The 19195-nt window shown below is 37.2% G+C and overlaps 1 protein-coding gene across 1 annotated transcript in view; it reads right to left on the reverse strand.

The window, feature by feature from the left end:
• LOC117288766 (sphingomyelin phosphodiesterase 3-like) overlaps positions 1–18679 on the reverse strand; it is a 79527-nt gene extending 60848 nt beyond the window's left edge. Inside the window, exons 1-2 of the mRNA XM_033769603.1 lie at positions 18294–18679; positions 1960–4025 (exon numbers count right to left, since the gene is read on the reverse strand). Of these exons, the coding sequence (XP_033625494.1) occupies positions 1960–3300 (1341 nt within the window). The 5' untranslated portion in view covers positions 3301–4025; positions 18294–18679. The remainder of the gene's footprint in view (positions 1–1959; positions 4026–18293) is intronic.
• Positions 18680–19195: the final 516 nt, after the last annotated feature.

A 19195-nucleotide genomic window follows, 5' to 3' on the forward strand; every position in this document is an offset into this window, starting at 1 on the left:
GCTTGTCACCCATTTCTACAGCCTTAAGTAATTATATTTTAGTGAGGATAGTTTCCGCAGGAAAAAACCTGAGTAGAAACACTGATTTTAAAAATGAAATCCTTTGAAAGAGCATATAGAGCAACAAAGTGTGAATTTATATACTACAAAAAAGCAATTTTCACTTCTGTAGTAAGAGGATTGTTTCGAAACGAAAAAGCCTGTCTATGTATAGAAACACTGTTTAATATCTATCAGAGGTAAATACACTCCATTATATAATTTAAAAAAACAATTAACTCCTGTGATTATCAAGTAATGAGGATTGCTACGACATGAACATTTCTGTCAGATAGAAACACTGATTAATTTCTATCAAAGAGCTTTAGACAACCACAATTTGCGTGTAAATTTATTCCGATATTTAAAAAACAAACAAAAAACAGCAATTCACCTCTTGCAAGTGTAATTTGCGGTCAAATATTAAGAATTACAGTACCGGTAATGATGATATCTTAAAATTATTTCAAAGAGCTTATATAGACAAATTACGTGTAATTATACTAAATTATATTAAAAGGGGAAAAAATGGCAAATTACTTCTTGCAAGTGTAATTTGTTCACTTGCGGTCGAGTAAGTAACATAAGTAATGATGTTATTTTAGGTTCTTGTATATGCATGCAGGCAGACATAGTGTCGTCCATTCACGGCCAGCGTTGTCTCTGAAATTGACTTCTGCCATACTGTTGGTTAATCGAGTGTCATTTCGGTAATACGACACTATTACATTCCCTTCAATGTGTGAAAACGTCATTTTACCTCGGCTATATTACGCATCCCATCCATGAGAGATCGCGGCCAAACTTTTGCGCGATAACGGGCGCCGCGTTTTCACCCCTGACGACATAAAACATTCAGACAAATTGCCTGATATGATCATGGGAAAAAATATCATTATAAAAAAAAGGGGGGGACACCTGACTAATTTGCTTTTGGCTCACGAATCCCTAAGGTTGACACGGGATACCACACACAATCATACCCCAAGCTGAATGTTTATGCGATACACCACTTTACCGAGCGGTGCTCGAAACAAAGCCTCCCTGCGTATTTTCAGGCGAGGGTACAGGATCTTTTTATTTAAAGACACTGGACACCATTGGTAATTGTCATAAACATGTCTTCTCACTTGCTGTATTTCAACATACTATGCATGAATAAACAAATCTGTGAAAATTTGATCTCAATGATGCTTGGTTTCGAGATCTCAAATTCTAAACTTGAGGTATCGAAATCAAACTCAAACTACTTCTTTCTCGAAAACTACGTGACTTCAGAGAGAGCCGTTTCTCACAATGTTTTATACTATCAACCTCTCCCCATTACTCATGACCAATAATTATTTTGCCTTTAAAGTCTACTTTCTCCTGAAGACGAGCAGAGTGTACTGCTTGACGATGAGACCACACCGGTTCTTTCCAGAGCTAAAACTCACACAAAAAAGATTAACACAAGGTTGTAACCGCAAGTGTACAATTTAATTATAAATTTAGTTTCTTTCTACCATACCCTTTTTAAAGTTATTTATAAATTGATTCATGGTGCTTTTAATGAGGAGATATTTTGAGATCCTATGATTTTATTTTCACGAATAATGAAGGTAATTCTGGCTTAAAGAGAGGGTAAACCTTTGGTAATTAGGAGGTATTAAAAAAAAAACTATGGCATGAACATAAATGGTTTCTTTTCCACTCTTTTAATGAAGACAACCCCCTGTCACCTTTAGTAACAATTTAATGATATAAAAACATATGTTTCTGCATGCATGAAACTGTAAGTCTCAGATTGTGCATTCCAATAACAGGTTATTCTTTCTGCAGGGGCATGACTCCATATTTTTGGGTAACTATCACAAAAAAACACTTCCACTATTTGAAATAGTCGTGTAAAAAGGGTTTAATAGAAGGAAGTGAGCCTACCTTGACCATCAGGAGACCTTTAGAGACGGCTCTGTCCTCGTTCTTACTCTCCTTGAAACACTCAAAAGACACATCCAAAATGGGGTAACGGCTTGCGAAGAGTAAACCGCTATTCAAAAAATGTCTGTTAATCCTCCACGAGTTCACGCCAACATCGTACAGAATGTGACTGAACCACAAATGAAGGATTTTTATGAGTTTCTTGGCGGCTCTCCGTTCGAAAACCTCTTGGAAGCAGATGAAGTCCAAGCCGGCGGGGAAATTAATATTAACGGCATGTTCTGTTGGGGAGGGGACATCCCCGATGTTCCCCTCTCCGTGAGGTTTCTGCCGTTGAGTCGACGGGTTCCCACTGGGGAGAGTGGTGGGCTTGGGGTCGCCGCCTGTCAACGGACAAGTTACTTTGTTGAACTCAATTTGCACGCTGGTGTCTATGTTCGGACTCGAGACTGACGCGAGGGATTCCGCTGGGCTCGGGATGTCCTTGGGCACAATATCAGGCACAGAGGTAACGCTAGCATGCTGTTCATACCTATCCTCGAGTTCTACTTCTCGGAGGTCCCTGAGCGCGTCCCCGTTCAGAGGGGTCTCTGGGGTGACAGGGGTGTCACCGTTGCATTGACTCTGCTCCTGGTAGTCATCAGACTCCCTTATCTTATCAATACCCTGCGTAAAAAATGATGTCTCCTCCGGTCGGATGTTCGTGTACGTCACGCAGGACACATCTTCCTCAGTCACGTCCAGGTTGCTCTCATTCAAGTTGAAAAGACTCATCGGGTTCGTGGACGCCGGTGGGTTAATGCTATGAGTCTTGAGCTCACTATCCGACGGCGACTGGACAAAAATCCTCGGGCTCGGCCTGACCTGAGAGTTGATAATCCTACGGCCGAGGTTGACCGATCGCGTCTGTACATTGCGCAGATTGTTCAATCGCGCCATGCCCTCCGGCATGAGACAGGTATCGATCACGGCGATTTTGAAGAAATGTTTTGAGGAGAGGTCCACCCATATACACTCGTTGACGTTGACGCGGCTGGGTGTGTCCGAGAAGGAGTACATGTACGGGGTGCGCTTGCCGGAGAGACACATCCGCGTGATGAAACCAAATAAGGCAAACGGTGAGAAGACGATGATTAGTGCCAGACACACGGGCAACGAGAATATGAGAATAACGCAACGCTCGTAGCACGGCGCTTCCTCCTCGTTCCTAGACTCATCCGTGGTCCGTACAACCATGGACACGAGCTGGTTCACGCACCAAATCCACGGTAACATGAAACCGTATGCCACCGAGTACATCCTTGCCTTGTGTTTGCTTCTGAATGCTGTCTTGTGCAACATGATGACAAGCTTGATCGCCTGCCGTGGACGCTCTAAAAGTTTTACTCCTCAGACTTCCTGAGATGCATCAAACCATCAAAACACCTTGATTCCAACAGATAAATTTCACCACAAGAATTCCATGCGGCAGTGGCATCCATCTCAAATTTCCCTCTGATATATTTCCAACAGCATGTGTGTCCCTGCTCCAACCACTCAAAAACCGCTAGTGATGCAATTGTAGTAACTGTCACCGTGAAACATCTCAAACAGAATGCACGCACCAGCAGGTCCATCCAAAAAAATGCACACACTGTCCACACACAACCCTAGTTGGAAGTGCTAGGCAAACAGTTCAATCACAATCCATCCTACGGAGAAAGAAAAAGGAGTGGGGGGGGGGGGGGCAGCTAAGCAATCCAGCGTGATTCCCAACCTCTCAGGCTCCATCAAGCGTGGCCTGTTTACTCGTAGATACGTCCACTCTGTCAGTGATTCATTTCTCACTTCCACCGCCCCGCAGCCTGGCGATTTCTCTTCTTCTTTCTTTCTTCTTTCTTCTTTCTTTCTTCTTCGTCTTTCTCCCTCAACTCATCATTAGCCAATCAATGAGGAAGGTCTTGTGACCTACTGTAATTGCAAGTCCGGTTGCAGCTGCATGAGATGCATCGTGACGTAGGTGTATAGCAGCCCCACCGTCCGATGCGTACTCATGCATCAGCGTTGTTTGTCTCTCGGTGTGTGTTCTGATACAATAGAAATTGAATAGGAATCATTATTAAGATGGGGTTGGAGCACCTTGTGTTGTGATAAGACATTCTTGTGTTGTGTGTGGTCAGAACACAGTGGAAATGAAACATTTGATAAATAATTATGAATATTTTATAAATAAAATAATAAGTAAATCTGTTATAAATTGTGGTGGTTTTAAAAATAAACTTGTTGTGTACCAGAACACTTGATATTTGACCGTTGATTTTTTTTTTTTTTTTTAATCGAGTACAAGAAGAGCTCCAATAAATATGGTAGGCTTTTGTATGCTTTTTTATGGGGTTTTAATAAATCAATCTGACTGATTTTGCAAGGGTAAAAACAAAATCTGATTGATTTACTGAGGGAATACAAATCAGAAATCAGATTAAAGCCATTAGACCCTTTCGGTAAACAGTATTGTCCAAGGCCCACACTTCGTGTATCGCAATTTCTATATCAAATAACAAACCTGTGAAAATTTGGGCTTAATCGGTCATTGGAGTCGGGAGAAAATAACGGAAAAACCCACTCAAAAAGTAAAGCATTTCATGGAATAATATTTCAAGAAAAGTATTTCACCACTCCTTTCTGTAAACCCTGTAAGTTATTTGTAAATCTGTGAACTTTTTTTTTTTCTGTACCGAAAGGGTCCAATGGCTTTAAAGAAGGAAAATTGGAAAATAATTCCACCTTACAAAATATTTAGAAATTTAACTTACACACTTTAAGTTATTCCAAAATATTTTGTGTATAAATGTTTAGCAAATGATTATAATAATTGTAGTTATAAAAACACTAATAATGCAACAGTCTTTAAGCTCATGGTGCAAACAAAAATACTAACTAGAAAACAATACATGTATATCAAAACAGCATAATAAACAATTATAACACCCCTTACAAGTATTCTGTCTGCTTATTGGTTTAGAGCGCGTCACATTACATGTCTTAGTTTTGCTAGACCACGGCCGTGTGATAGTGCGTCGGTTTGCCGTGCGCTAGTCCGAAGACTAGCACATGGCGTGCAGTACCCAGACGTCCGTTGCGTGTACGAGGATGATAAATTAATAGTCTGTAACCATTTCGGATTGCACGACACTACGTGCACGACACTACAACAGTAAAAGTTTTTGCAATCTGTATTCGCGTCGTTTGTGGATTGTAGCAGTCAGGTCTGTAACTTAATAATGATAGTACAATATTTAGAAATGTTTGGGGTGTTATAAAACAAATATTGACTGTTTTTACTCGTGCAATGGTTAAAACTATGACTCCCTTGGTGATCCCCGTAGCGTTCTATTTCCCTCGGCTTCGCCTCGGGAAAATAGAACGCTCCGGGGATCACCTCGGGAGTCATAGTTTTAACCATGGCACTCGAAGCAGTCAATATTTGTATACTATTACGAGTTGAAGGTACTGTACAATATACAATGAAACCTTCATTGAAAGCTGCTATATTAAACTGCTCTTTTGTGACTTGGAATCTACATCATAAAGCAAGCTAATTAATATCCAATAAAATATAATGCATTGGTAATTGGGCTGGAAATGAGTCCACACTGAAAGGGCATGAGATTGTCTCTAAATTAGCAATTAGCCAAACGAGAATAACAACTGGTTGGGGCTATCCATTGACAGTTTGTGCTTCCCGGAGGTAATGATTTTCAGAGGGGAAAGAAATCAGACATCAGATTTCAATAGGAAAATTACCATGCATGTTAGACAAATCAAAAGGAAAATATATATCACCTTCCAAGTTAAAAATACTCTAAAATATAGAAATAACACACTTCAAACTATTCCAAATTAATGTCGTTGTATAAATGTTCAGCAAAAGATAATGATTCTAAAAGTTTGGGGTGCTGTACAATTTATACTTTCAAACTTGTTTTGACCTTCTTTTATTTGGCATTCAGATAATGTCAAATTTTAAAATAGTATTTGAAACTAAATTCACAATTTCTGTATTGTTTTCCCTTCTTATTAAAAATTTTTGCAATTTAGCATTTGGTAGCTGATGACAATTTTGTAATAAACCATTCTTAACTAATCTATATTGGCAGTGCTCGAATTTGGGAGAAACACCTGCAAGGCTAGTTTAACACAAATATTAATTAGCAATTAGCAATTAGCTAAACGACAATAACAACTGGTTGGACTGTGCATTGACTGACAGGCTGTGCTTTCCGTGGTTAATTACTCTAGTGGTCAGAGTGCATAATCATTTCAACATAAATCAGTTCAGGACTGCAGGCCTGAGGACGATGTTTGCAGCCCACGGCTCATAGAGCTGCTTAGCACAAACATTTGCTTAGCATGAAATTTGTGCCTTGATATAAAACAGGATTACCAACCAAATTTTTTGTTGCAAATTTCTTGTTACTGGTTTTCAGGTGTTGTCAGCTTCTTGAAAATCACGTGGAAATTTGGTTGGTCATCCTGTTTTATCAAGGAAGAAATTTCACATTAAAGACAGTGGACACTATTGGTAATTGTCAAAGACTAGCCTTCACAGTTGGTGTATCTCAACAAATGCATAAAATAACAAACCTGTGAAAATTTGAGCTCAATCGGTCATCGAACTTGCAAGATGATAATGAAAGAAAAAATACCCTTGTCACACGAAGTTGTGTGCGATTAGATAGTTGATTTCGAGACCTCAAGTTCTATTAAAACTTGAGGTCTCTAAATCAAATTCGTGGAAAATTACTTCTTTCTCGAAAACTATGGCACTTCAGAGGGAGCCACTTCTCCCAATGTTTTATACCATCAACCTCTCCCTATTACTCGTCACCAAGAAAGGTTTTACGCTAATAATTATTTTGAGTAATTACCAATAGTGTCCACTGCCTTTAAGCTAATTTTTGTGCTTAGCAGCTTTATGAAATTGGGCCCAGACCATAAGTCCTTTGATCTTGTGCTTTCCAATTTAATAATTATACCTCGCTGTGTGATAATATCTTTAACAGAAAGGATTGATGTTCAAACGTTGACTTTGTGTCTGTAAAGTATCACAATATATTGGGATTATTTGGTTGTGACGGGGCAGATAGAGGGGTTGATTTGCTTAAACTTTTACTCATGAATAACCAATCTGCATGGTCTACCAGATGAAAAGTGTTTTGTTTTTGGTCGTCTTCCTGCAGTCCCCCCCCCCCCCCCCCACCACCACCCAATCCCTGGGGTCATACACCTTTGAGGACTATATTTCCACTTCAAGACATTATAACTCTTTAATCAAGTTTCTTACTTTCCATAAAAGAAAAGGCAGATTCAGTTGATGATAAAAACTTCATTCTTTTTGCAAACAGCTCCCCCCAACCGCACTTAGGATCGAGAGGAAACTGAATATGGAACAACCATAGTTTCTGAAGAACGGTTGACAAATAAAAATGAAGAAAGAAAACAAATTAAGGCAAGTACAATTCTAGCTCATTATGATCATGATAAGAAAACGAACTTCATCTTGTTCGTACTAGAATATTGATTTTTGTCATTTCCCAGGGCATTTGTGTTTACATTGAGAAATGACCAAATCATAATGAAAACAGCTGTTAAATCAAATAAACAGTTTTCTTGGTTGATGCCATTTTAAAGATGCACAGCTGAACCCACAAGGAACAAAACTTGTGAAAATTTCTGTTCTAAATAGGGCCACGATATTTGGCACTCGTAACTAGGGCTGGCCTAATTATGTGTCGAAATACCTTCCCCCACAGACAAACGCAAATTTGGCCGCTTTTAAGAAATAATTTTGCAGTGCAAGGAATGCTTTCTCAAACTGTCAGACTAATTTCCTTGAAAAATGGTTTCCATGGAAAATGTCAAAACAGGGCATTGACGAGAAGTGTATCATTCTGTTGGTTGTTCAGTCAAATGAGTCTAAAAAGCATTTTTCTTGAAATGTGTCAAGGGTTTGACCTGATTCTGCTACTCTCTTTAATTGTTCAGCCCCTGTATTGAATGCAATGCAAATGGCATACCGTGGTTGAGCGATCAAGGACGCCGGAATCGAGCTCTGGTGTTTCTGATCAGCAGAGTGTGGGTTCAAGTCCCAGTTGTGGCAATTGTATACCAAGATACTTAACCATGATTGCTTTGTCCTTGGATGGGAAATTAAGCTGTACTTCCCATGTATTTGGTAGTGCACTCTCTCAAGCTTAAAAACTCTAATTTATGAACAAAGTTAAATATTTTACAGGCTGTAAAGCTGGATGCAATTTGTAACAGACAAAATAAATATAAGTGATTTATAATCTAAATTTTGCCTAACCATCAGCTGAATCAGTTAATTTGTTATAGTAATAAATATAAAAAATACAAAAAATTATCGTCCTAAATAAAATAAAAAGTCACATCGCAACGCATCCAAATACCGCCCTTTTTTGGGGACAACGCACTTTGAGTTATTGACCGACCGAAGTAAAAAGAAAAAAAAAAATGGCTCTGAGAAAATGTTGTTACCGCTGAAAATATTTCCACTTCAAACAAACATTTTGAAAGGCAGCTGTCGAGTGCTGACATTGTCTCAGACTGCGCAAGAGAGCTCGGGTCCATCAAGTGGTTTAATTCAGCTGTGACGGACTGGACGGATTAAAATGACACACCGAAGTGGGTGTAGTAGTACGTGAGTAAACATGAAAGGCTTATACACAGTGAAGGGAACTTAGGTAAATTGAAAAAAAAAATGTCCTTTTTATGCTGCAGTTTAAATTATTTTGTGGATTGTAAAACCGAACACTTTGTATGTGTATCTAAAATGAAACAGATCTTTTTTACCTGTAAGTGTATATTTGAAAACTTGAATGGTTTACAGGAGTGGAGGGAACTTAGGTTAATTGAAAACAAACAAAGATATGTGGATTGAACAGGTCTTTCTTACCTTTAAAAGTGTAAATTTGAAAATACGAATGGTTTACAGGAGTGGAGGGAACATAGGTTGAATGAAAAAAATAAAAAATAAAATGTTCTTTTTATGCTGTAGTTTAAATTATTTTGTGGATTGTGAAACTAATTACTTTGTATGTGTATGTTAAATTAAACAGGTCTTTTTTACCTGTAAGTGTAAATTTGAAAACTTGATAATTTACAAGAGTGGAGGGAACTTAGGTTGAATGAAAAAAAAAAAAAAATGTTCTTTTTATGCTGTAGTTTAAATTATTTTGTGGATTGTGAAACTAATTACTTTGTATGTGTATCTTAAATTAAACAAGTGTAAATTTGAAAACTTGAATGGTTTGCAGGAGTGGAGGGAACTTAGGTTAAATGAAAACAAAATTAAAAATGCCTTTTTATGTTGTAGTTTAAAGCCATTATACACTTTCGGTAAACAGTATTGTCCAAGTCCCACACTTCGTGTATCACAACTTATACATAAAACAACAAACTTGTGAAAACTTAGGCTCAATCGGTCATCGGAGTCGGGAGAAAATAACGGGAAAACCCACTCTTGTTTCCGCGCGTTTCGCCGTGTCATGACATGTGTTTAAAATAAATCCGCAATTCTCGCTAACGAGAATTTATATTGTTTTACCGTTTTCTCAAAAAGTAAAGCATTTCATAGACTAATATTTCAAGAGAAGTCTTTCACCATTACCTTCTGTAAACCCTGTAAATTATTTGTAAGTCTGTGATTTTTTTAATTTTTTTTCTGTACCGAAAGTGTATAATGGCTTTAAATTATTTTGTGAAACCAAACACTTTGTATGTGTATCTATCATGAAACAGGTATTTTATACATGTAAGTGTACATTTGAAAACATGAATGGTTTTTACAGGAGTGGAGGGAACTTGGGTAAACTGAAAGCAAACAAAAACTTGTAGTTTTTACAGCTGTCGTTTAAATTATTTGTGGATTGAAAAACAACACTTTGCATGTGCCTCTAAAATGAAACAGGTCTTTTATACCCGTAAGTTTCAATTTGAAACATGTATGGTTTTTACAGGAGTGAAGGAAAAATATTCAAACTGCCCTTTTCAGGCTGCCGTTTAAATTATTTGTGGATTGATTAAATTATTTTTGGTTTGAATTGGAAAAAAGTTAAGAAATTGTGTCATCAAACACCAGGGTGTCAGATCGTTATTGCACAGTAATAAAAACCTTACAAACTTCGACCGCCCCCCCCCCCCTGATACATTTATAAGTTGCCATTTTAATTGTTGAAGTGAATGTATGGTAAAAAAAACTTACGTTGTTCGAAGTACAGCAGCTTCCAAAATTATACAGCATTCTGAGAAACAAATAATTCTTCATAAAATGTGTTTACGGAAAAATAAATAAATGCTCGTCCCTCCAAATTTGAATCTGAGAAGTGTAAACAACATCGAACAGGGAAGAATCTGTAAGATTTTTAAAAGATAACACCCTTTAATTTTACACTCATCTTCAACTCAATTTATTTCTACCCTAAGTGAACAAATCACCCTTTGCCTGGAGTACTTTTCATTGAGAAACCTTAGAATAACAGTTAAAGTTTGCGTGTCTTGGAGAAAATCCCCATTCCCCATACGCCTAATCTTTTAATTCTTCTTACAAAAAAAACCAAGGGTTACAAACCCTTTTTAAATACATAATCCCCTTGAGGTTATTTCTCTTTCTCTATTTTGCTGTTGACAAGTCTTAGAACATCAGAAGGCGCTGTTTTTAACTCTTTTGAGACCATAGCAGTGACGTAAGCAGCTTGTACCAAAATGCCTCCAGCGGCCACAAACGCCAGGAGATTTGACCTACTTCCACTCAACCAAAAGGATAGAGGTAAAAGTAAAGTCAAAGGGTAAAATGGCAGGTAAATGTAAACGGATAAAAAGCAAAGGCTAGGATGTCCTGAAATGAGTATTTCCAGTGTTTCAACATTTCCGAAACTTGAAAAATTTGTTTTGTACTACGTTTCTAGGAATCTTTGTGTCGAAAAAATAAGCAAAAACAACAACAATATAAGCCATGTGTAAGCCCCTACCGAGAGTCTGCCTTAAAAAAAACCTTAAAAAAAACCACAAACACAAACAAACAAACAAACAAACAAACAAACAAACAAACAAACAGACAAACAGACAAACAGACAAACAGACAAACAGACAAACAGACAAACAGACAAACAGACAAACAGACAAACAGACAAACAGACAAACAGACAAACAGACAAACAGACAAACAGACAAACAGACAAACAGACAAACAGACAAACAGACAAACAGACAAACAGACAAACAGACAAACAGACAAACAGACAAACCGACAAACCGACAAACAGACAAACAGACAAACAGACAAACAGACAAACAGACAAACAGACAAACAGACAAACAGACAAACAGACAAACAGACAAACAGACAAACAGACAAACAGACAAACAGACAAACAGACAAACAGACAAACAGACAAACAGACAAACAGACAAACAGACAAACAGACAAACAGACAAACAGACAAACAGACAAACAGACAAACAGACAAACAGACAAACAGACAAACAGACAAACAGACAAACAGACAAACAGACAAACAGACAAACAGACAAACAGACAAACAGACAAACAGACAAACAGACAAACAGACAAACAGACAAACAGACAAACAGACAAACAGACAAACAGACAAACAGACAAACAGACAAACAGACAAACAGACAAACAGACAAACAGACAAACAGACAAACAGACAAACAGACAAACAGACAAACAGACAAACAGACAAACAGACAAACAAACAAACAAACAAACAAACAAACAAACAAACAAACACACACACACACACACACACAAACAAACAAACAAACAAACAAACAAACAAACTGAACGAACAAAAACAATCAATAACAGCATAACAACTGCTATACAGCAACAGGAGTAACAACTGTTATATAGCAGCAATAACAAACCACACAACAACAACAACATACACAACAGCAATGTGCAGCAGCAACAACAACAACAACAACCACCACAACAAAAACATCATCATCAACAAAAACAACAGCTTGTCGAGCAGTAGCTTTCTTTCCGACATCAACAGACCATGCCAAGACTTGTTATTAAGTACGCCGTGCACCACACACGGAACACACTATTGCAAAAAAAAAAACGGCTGGAAATTATGATTCAAAGTATGTGTACGCACAGTGCGTCAGGTTCCCCGTCTACAACAACCACGTAATCAGATTCTCATTCCGTGAAAAATGGATCAGACTAAAACTTTGATTAAAGGTGTACAATATAAATGCAATGGGAGCGGGAAAAAACCACATTGCTACACCATAAATGCAAATGGTCCGTGAGCCTCCATTCGCCCGCGCTAATGAGGAGCCGTATTCGGCTCGACTAGTAAAAACGTCTTCATTTATATGCAGAGCAACAAGTCCCTGATGCATGCATGCATGAATACCGTATAACCATTCCCCCTCCATCCATCCAATAAATAACATCCAAGCTTCCTCTATGAGTAGGCAGCGTCAGCTTTTGACGTCGGCGTTTTCTTCCTCTTTCAAGATGTTAAGCACCAGGAAATTGCGCTGGGATGTGACGGTAATTAACATGCAGACAATAAATTGAGAGTACAAGAAAGCTCTTTGGATTAATTTACTTCAAAGACAGTTTAAACGGGCATAATTCATGATGTCTGATTTAGAACTCTCACTTTAAACTGTAGGTGGACAAACAAAATTATGTTTTTATTAATATCATCTTTGATTGCTGGGTTTTATTTGCCCTCATTTCACTAAATCTTTCCTGTTCAAACTATTATAACGCATCAGCGTATTGTGATTTTATGAACAACCTTTTGTACGACACAACATTTCTAAAATGGAAATAAATGTTGGATGAATTAATTTTTAAAACCTTTTATTAATATATCTTTGCTTATTACCTGGGTTTGCCTTCCTTTACGTAATTCTTTCATGTTCAAAATATTATAGCGCATTTTGCGTATTATGAACATCAATTTGGTATGGCATGAGATTTCTGAAATGGAAAACAATCTTTTGTGAATTAACTATTTTTTTCTGGTTTGCTTGGTGAGTGCCACAGCTTCTTAATTCTTTCCGTGCAATCATCAGCAATTTCTGGAATTTGCATTCTTGTTCTTCATTTATTCTAAAAGGGTTACACATTTTCATAAAACAAGTTTTGAATTCCAAGTGGAAGTTTAAATTATGAGTGTCTCAGTTACACTTTGAATTACAGAATTAAGAACCGACAACCATTTCCTGTTGGGATGGTTTGGGTTCTCTTTTTATTTATGTAGAAAGCACAAACAAAGTTCAAATTTATACTTTTTCTTTTATTAAAAAATAATATTAATCTGAATAAATATATAAATCCATAATAAAAATAAGCTAAAAAATAAGCCTTTTCAGGCAACTTGTTTCCATCAGTAAATTTGTAGAAAAACATTGTTGTAAACCAATTGCCCTTTTTTTCAGTTGTTGATGTTAAATTTGGTTTCTTGAAACGTACAGACATCACCTTCCACACGTCACAATCACCGAGGTCATGGAAATTACATGCAATAGATGTTGCTTGTCTGTTGATGATTGTTCTTTGCAATATTATTGTATCCAACTTTATATGACCTTCTTGTGAGGTTATCTTACTCTCTTTTTGATATCGATTGTACTGTTTAAAGGATTCGGATACTTTTTCAAAATGTCCACAGATTTACATTAAACTTACAGGGTTTGAAGATAATGATAGTTGAAAGCTTCCCTTCAAATATTACTAACTAAGGTTGTGTATTTTTTGAGAAATGAGTAAAACAAGTCACAAAATCATTTTGGTCTCATCAGACCAAGATGATTTTAGCATGTTAAATCCCCTTAACCAGATACGATGTTATACCAAAACCATAGCATAACTGGTTAATACGTTTTTACAGGCTAAAACTGAGACGAAATTATTACTTTTACTCATTTCTAAGGTAAAATTTCAAGGGAAGCTTTCTATTATCATAATCTTCAAACTGTGTAAGTTTAATGTAAATGTGTGGACATTGTGTATTTTGTTAGGAAAAAGTACATATACCCTTTACGAATGAAGCTTTTATTTGTATAATTTTGTTATCGGCCGAGATGATGGCTCAAAAGTTGATAGCCATAATTTACAAAAATGAATTTCGGCCTCTTTAAGCAATTTTGTTGGATATATAGCCTTTATAAATGCTGTTAGTATTATATGCCTTCCAAAAGGTATTCTAAATCAAAGCGAAATTGTTGTCATATTCATGCCTTCCATGAATAAAAAAAAACCGAAAATGAACCGATTTAATAACACTTTTACAATCGTTCATCAACAAAAGGAGAAAGATTAAAAAAATACATGCTACATGGATGAAACCGAAACACAGGGCAGCCGCCATTTTGGTTTGGCACCCGCCAGTCTGAGTACTCAACCAAGGGCCACTTGTGTGGGTGAGTGATCATTATTGCAAGGTGTTACTTTGTCATTATATAGATAAAGCCTTTCGACACTGAGGTTCCGAGGGGGCTTGTCTTCAGCCGGCTGCCGCATCTCAGATGAGGGAAAAATAAGTCCTTAAAGGCAGTGGACACCACCTTGGTAATTACTCAAAAAAAATATTGGCATAAACCCTTACTTGGTAACGAGTAATGGGGAAAGGTTGATGGTAAAAAAACGTTGTGAGAAACGGCTACCTCTGAAATGACATAGTTTTCGAGAAAGAAGTAATTTTCCACGAATTTGATTTCGAGACCTTAGGTTTAGAATTTGAGGTCTCGAAGTCAACCATCTAAACGCACACAACTTCTTGTGACAATGGTGTTTTTTCTAGCATTATTATCTCGCAACTTTGACGACCAATTGAGCTCAAATTTTCACAAGTTTGTTATTTTTTGCAGATACACCAAAAATGTTGAGATACACCAAGTGAGAACACTGGTCTTTGACAATTACCAATAGTGTCCAATGTCTTTAACATCTCAAACCAGCGTGAATGAATACAGAAATAGAAAACCACATAATAATGATTTATCTCTGGGGCGATTCGACTTCAGAAGGGGGAGATATGCTGGATTTACTCGGGGCCATCACGAGACAGTCGTGCCGGCCAACTGCTTATTTTAATTGGTAATTTTGTCTTCTTTTTGTTCGTCAGTCGGTTTGAAGTCTCTCATGCGGATAATTTATTCCTCTTGACAATATTCATGATTCTCAATGACTCTAATCTGCTTTGAGCTGCATAATATTAATTGTGTACAATGTTTGAATAGGATTAATGTAGGAGAGGTTTATGTCGCCCGAAAGTGGATTACAAGGTTTTAGCCAGGATTATGGTAAAAGGGCGTCAAAATATACTGCTAATATGAAAACTGGCTGTACAAATTGTTCACTTGCAATACATTTACAATAAATGTAAATGTCAGATAACACCTTGCAATAATGGCGGTATATAACACATTTTTGTATTTATGTAATGTCAAAATTTAAAATAGGGTGCCCAAATTTATAACAGGGTGTCTGAAAGACACAGATACCACTCTGTGCAATAACCGTGCATTGCCACTATCAATAAGGCTGCTATTCCTATATTCTCATTGAGGACGTTACTACAACAACTGTTCTTTTCCGGACAACAACAATCGGTTCTTTTCAGAACGACAACCGTTTTCCCAGAGCCACAACCGGTTCTGTTCAGAATCACAATCACCTCATTTCAGAACAAATGGTTCTTTTCAGAACCACAACTGGTTCTTTTCAGAACGACAACCCGTGTTTTTCCGAATCACAGTACCACATTTCAGATTTAGTATTCCATTGACTCAGTTGTCCAAATTTAAAATATGCGTAACTCCCTACTCCCTAAGGGATTGTGCAATTACAGTTAACAAGCTGGTACCGGACTTTATTTCATAATAGATGCTAATATTTCATATTCAATATCGCCACGTTCCATCTTGTCTAATTTATATGACTGTCTCATATTGTATAAATAAGTATACATGCTCAGGTGGCACGTAAGGCAGATTAAGTTGGAACTTTTCAACATTAAAGACACTGGACACTATTGGTAATTGTCAAAGACCAGTCTTCTTACTTGGTGTAACTCAACATATACATAAAATAACCAACCTGTGTAAATTTGAGCTCAATTGGTCGTGAAGTTGCGAGTTAATTGTGAAAGAAAAAACACACTTGTCACACGATGTTGTGTGCTTTCAGATGCTTGATTTCGAGACCTCAAATTCTAAACTTGAGGTCTCGAAATCAAATTCGTCGAAAATTACTTCTTTCTCGAAAACTACGCCACTTTAGAGGAAGCCGTTTTTCACAATGTTTGATACCATCAACCTCTCCCCATTACTCGTAACCAAGTAAGGTTTTATGCTAATAGGTATTTTGAGTAATTACCAATAGTATCCACTGCATTTAAAGGAACACTACAAAATTTGTAAAAAAAAAAAAATTGTGAAGATCGCAGATTTACATAAAACTTACACGGTCTAATGATGATGATAGCAGAAAACATCCCTTGAGATATTTCTGTCTAAAATGTCATATTTTATGAGAAATAAATAAAACTTATTTCCCGTTTGGAGTTTATCGATCAATGAACATTTTACTCATTTTGTTTTTGCATCGATATCATGCATAAAATGTGTGATCACTTTTCACAATTTTCTCGTGACCCAGATCTCAACTTTTTTCAGGTTTGTCAGTTAATGTTTGGTGGATTACATAACGTGCTTACACTGTCAGCAACTGTTTTGTTAGCAAAAAAAACAATTATGTAGGCCTAGAGTTCCTTTAAAAACAATGTACCTTTGTTGTCTTATGCTCATGTAGCTTTCTCACAAACCATTAGGTCACCATTACTTGCAAATACTATTCAGGGAAAAAGGTGTTTCACAGGTGTTACAATTCTTCTAGTTAGTTATTCATTCATTCACCCATTGATGGTTTATTCATTAAAGGAATTCCATGGCAGCCAAAGGCTGAATTGTGGACATCTTATACCTCACGTAAAAAAAACGAAAACAAAACATGTAGCCCATGTCCCCGATAAAAAAATAAATAAAAAAAAAGTGAAAAGTGAAACAAGAAAGACCTCATTGAATAATATGTCTATGCAACAGGATGGAGGGTACTTTTTGAACAGATGTAACATGCACAGTACCCCTGTACAACCAATGAAAAAATACTTAAAATAGCAGATCATTATCTGGTTCTAAAATAGGAGACTCAGTGGGATTTTCAGGTACTTATATTATTGAATTTTACTTATTGGTCAATAATAATAGAAAATCTGTGTTAGTCTGATTGAAACATGTACTCTGCTTGTCCCCTTCATTGCATCTGATGAAGTAGTTGTTCTGCTTAGCTAAGGCAGTTTTTGTTATGTATTAAAGTTAGTCTTTAAAGGCAGTGGACACTATTGGTAATTCCTCAAAATAATTATAGGCATAAAACCTTACTTGGTAACGAGTAATGGGGAGAGGTTGATTGTATAAAACATTGTGAGAACGGCTTCCTCTGAAGTAACGTAGTTTTCAAGAAAGAAGTAATTTTCCACGAATTTTATTTTGAGACCTCAGATTTAGAATTTGAGGTCTCGAAATCAAGCATCTGAAAACACACAACTTGGTTTGACAAGGGTTTTTTCTCCTTCACAGTTATCTCGCAACTTTGACGACCAATTGAGCTCAAATTTTCACAGGTATGTTTTGTTATGCATAATGTTGAGATATACCAGGTGAGAAGACTGGTCTTTGACAATTGACAATAGTGTCCAGTGTCTTTATAAGTGCTACTACAACCTCCCTCCTTTAACTTCAGTAAAACACTTTTCACTTCCAAAAAATATTTTGTTATTACTATCTTACCCTGTTATGTTTTTTTTTCTTCTAGTTTTGTTAACCCTTGCATTAGAAAAGCCGGTTCGGCAAGTGTGATACTGAATCAAAGACTATTATGACATTATATTCAGTTGATATGGGGATAACTTGTTTAATCATGATGACAATCGAGTGATGCAGGGGACATAGGAAAATAAAATGGCAAATGTTTGCAGCGAGTGGCTTGCTGATGCAAAGAACTACATGTACAGTACACAACCTTCCTGCTTGAGATATGGGCAACAACATGGACAGAAGTAGAATTTAAGAGATAAATGGACCAGATAATTCGATGCCGACGGCAACTTATACAAATAGACTAGATTGGGAGAGAAATAGAGTGGTGAAAATAACACATACACAAAAACATATCCTCAATCAGTCGTGCGCTGAGGAAAAACTAAATTCTGACCTACCTAGGATGTAGACAAATTTCCCCACAATCGAAGTTGAAAATCTCAAACACACAAGGCAGGCCTCCCTATCTCCGAGATGCACTTCTTTACATTTCCCGGGTGCACACACTAGCTTGCGGCTCAGGCATCGTTACACACACAGTGATGGGTCACCCACGTACAGGCTTCTTGGGTGCATCTAACGATCGCCACAAATCCAACACTGATAATGCCCACATCAAATAAGAGCAATTCCACCGTCTATATGTTCATGCGGTTCCCTCACTCAGAGACGTCTTAGCCTGTAAATTTGCCTCATTGCACGCCGGTGGTCGGCAGGAGCAACACACACGCACACATGAGAAACAACATCATTGATTCAAGCAGAAAGTGCCCTGATGCACACACTACACGACTTCGCTGTGATTGTGATGGTCTCTCGATGCACTGCCACCAACACACAATGTGGTTGATCAACACGGATACGTCACACAGTGCGTTCACCAGCTTGTTATAAACAAGCAACTACACGATCACGTTTGTTAGAGCTAAGCTGTAAACAAGCTCAGATTAAATTGAGCAGTTTCGTCATCGCGGACGGATGGTCGGAGAGGGAGAGAGTCGCCACCCACAAGGATGGGACATGTTATGATGCCACAATGACGTCAATGTCATTAATTTAAACAAAATAATGTTTTTCTGTTCATTCATTAATTCCATTAATTCCACTGATGAGATGAGTGGAAAAAAATACAAATACAAGAAAAGTTGAAGAATTTCTTGTTTACCACAATGTCTTAAAACCTATAACCAGCTGTGTCTATTATTCTATCTATTCTTATTGCGTCACTGACTGTCCCCTTAAATGTCCTTAAGACAAAACTTGTCATGATTTTTTATGTTCCTTATAAAACATTGTTTCA

This window comes from Asterias rubens, chromosome 4, assembly GCF_902459465.1.
Source record: "Asterias rubens chromosome 4, eAstRub1.3, whole genome shotgun sequence".
In the NCBI taxonomy this organism is placed as follows: domain Eukaryota; kingdom Metazoa; phylum Echinodermata; class Asteroidea; order Forcipulatida; family Asteriidae; genus Asterias; species Asterias rubens.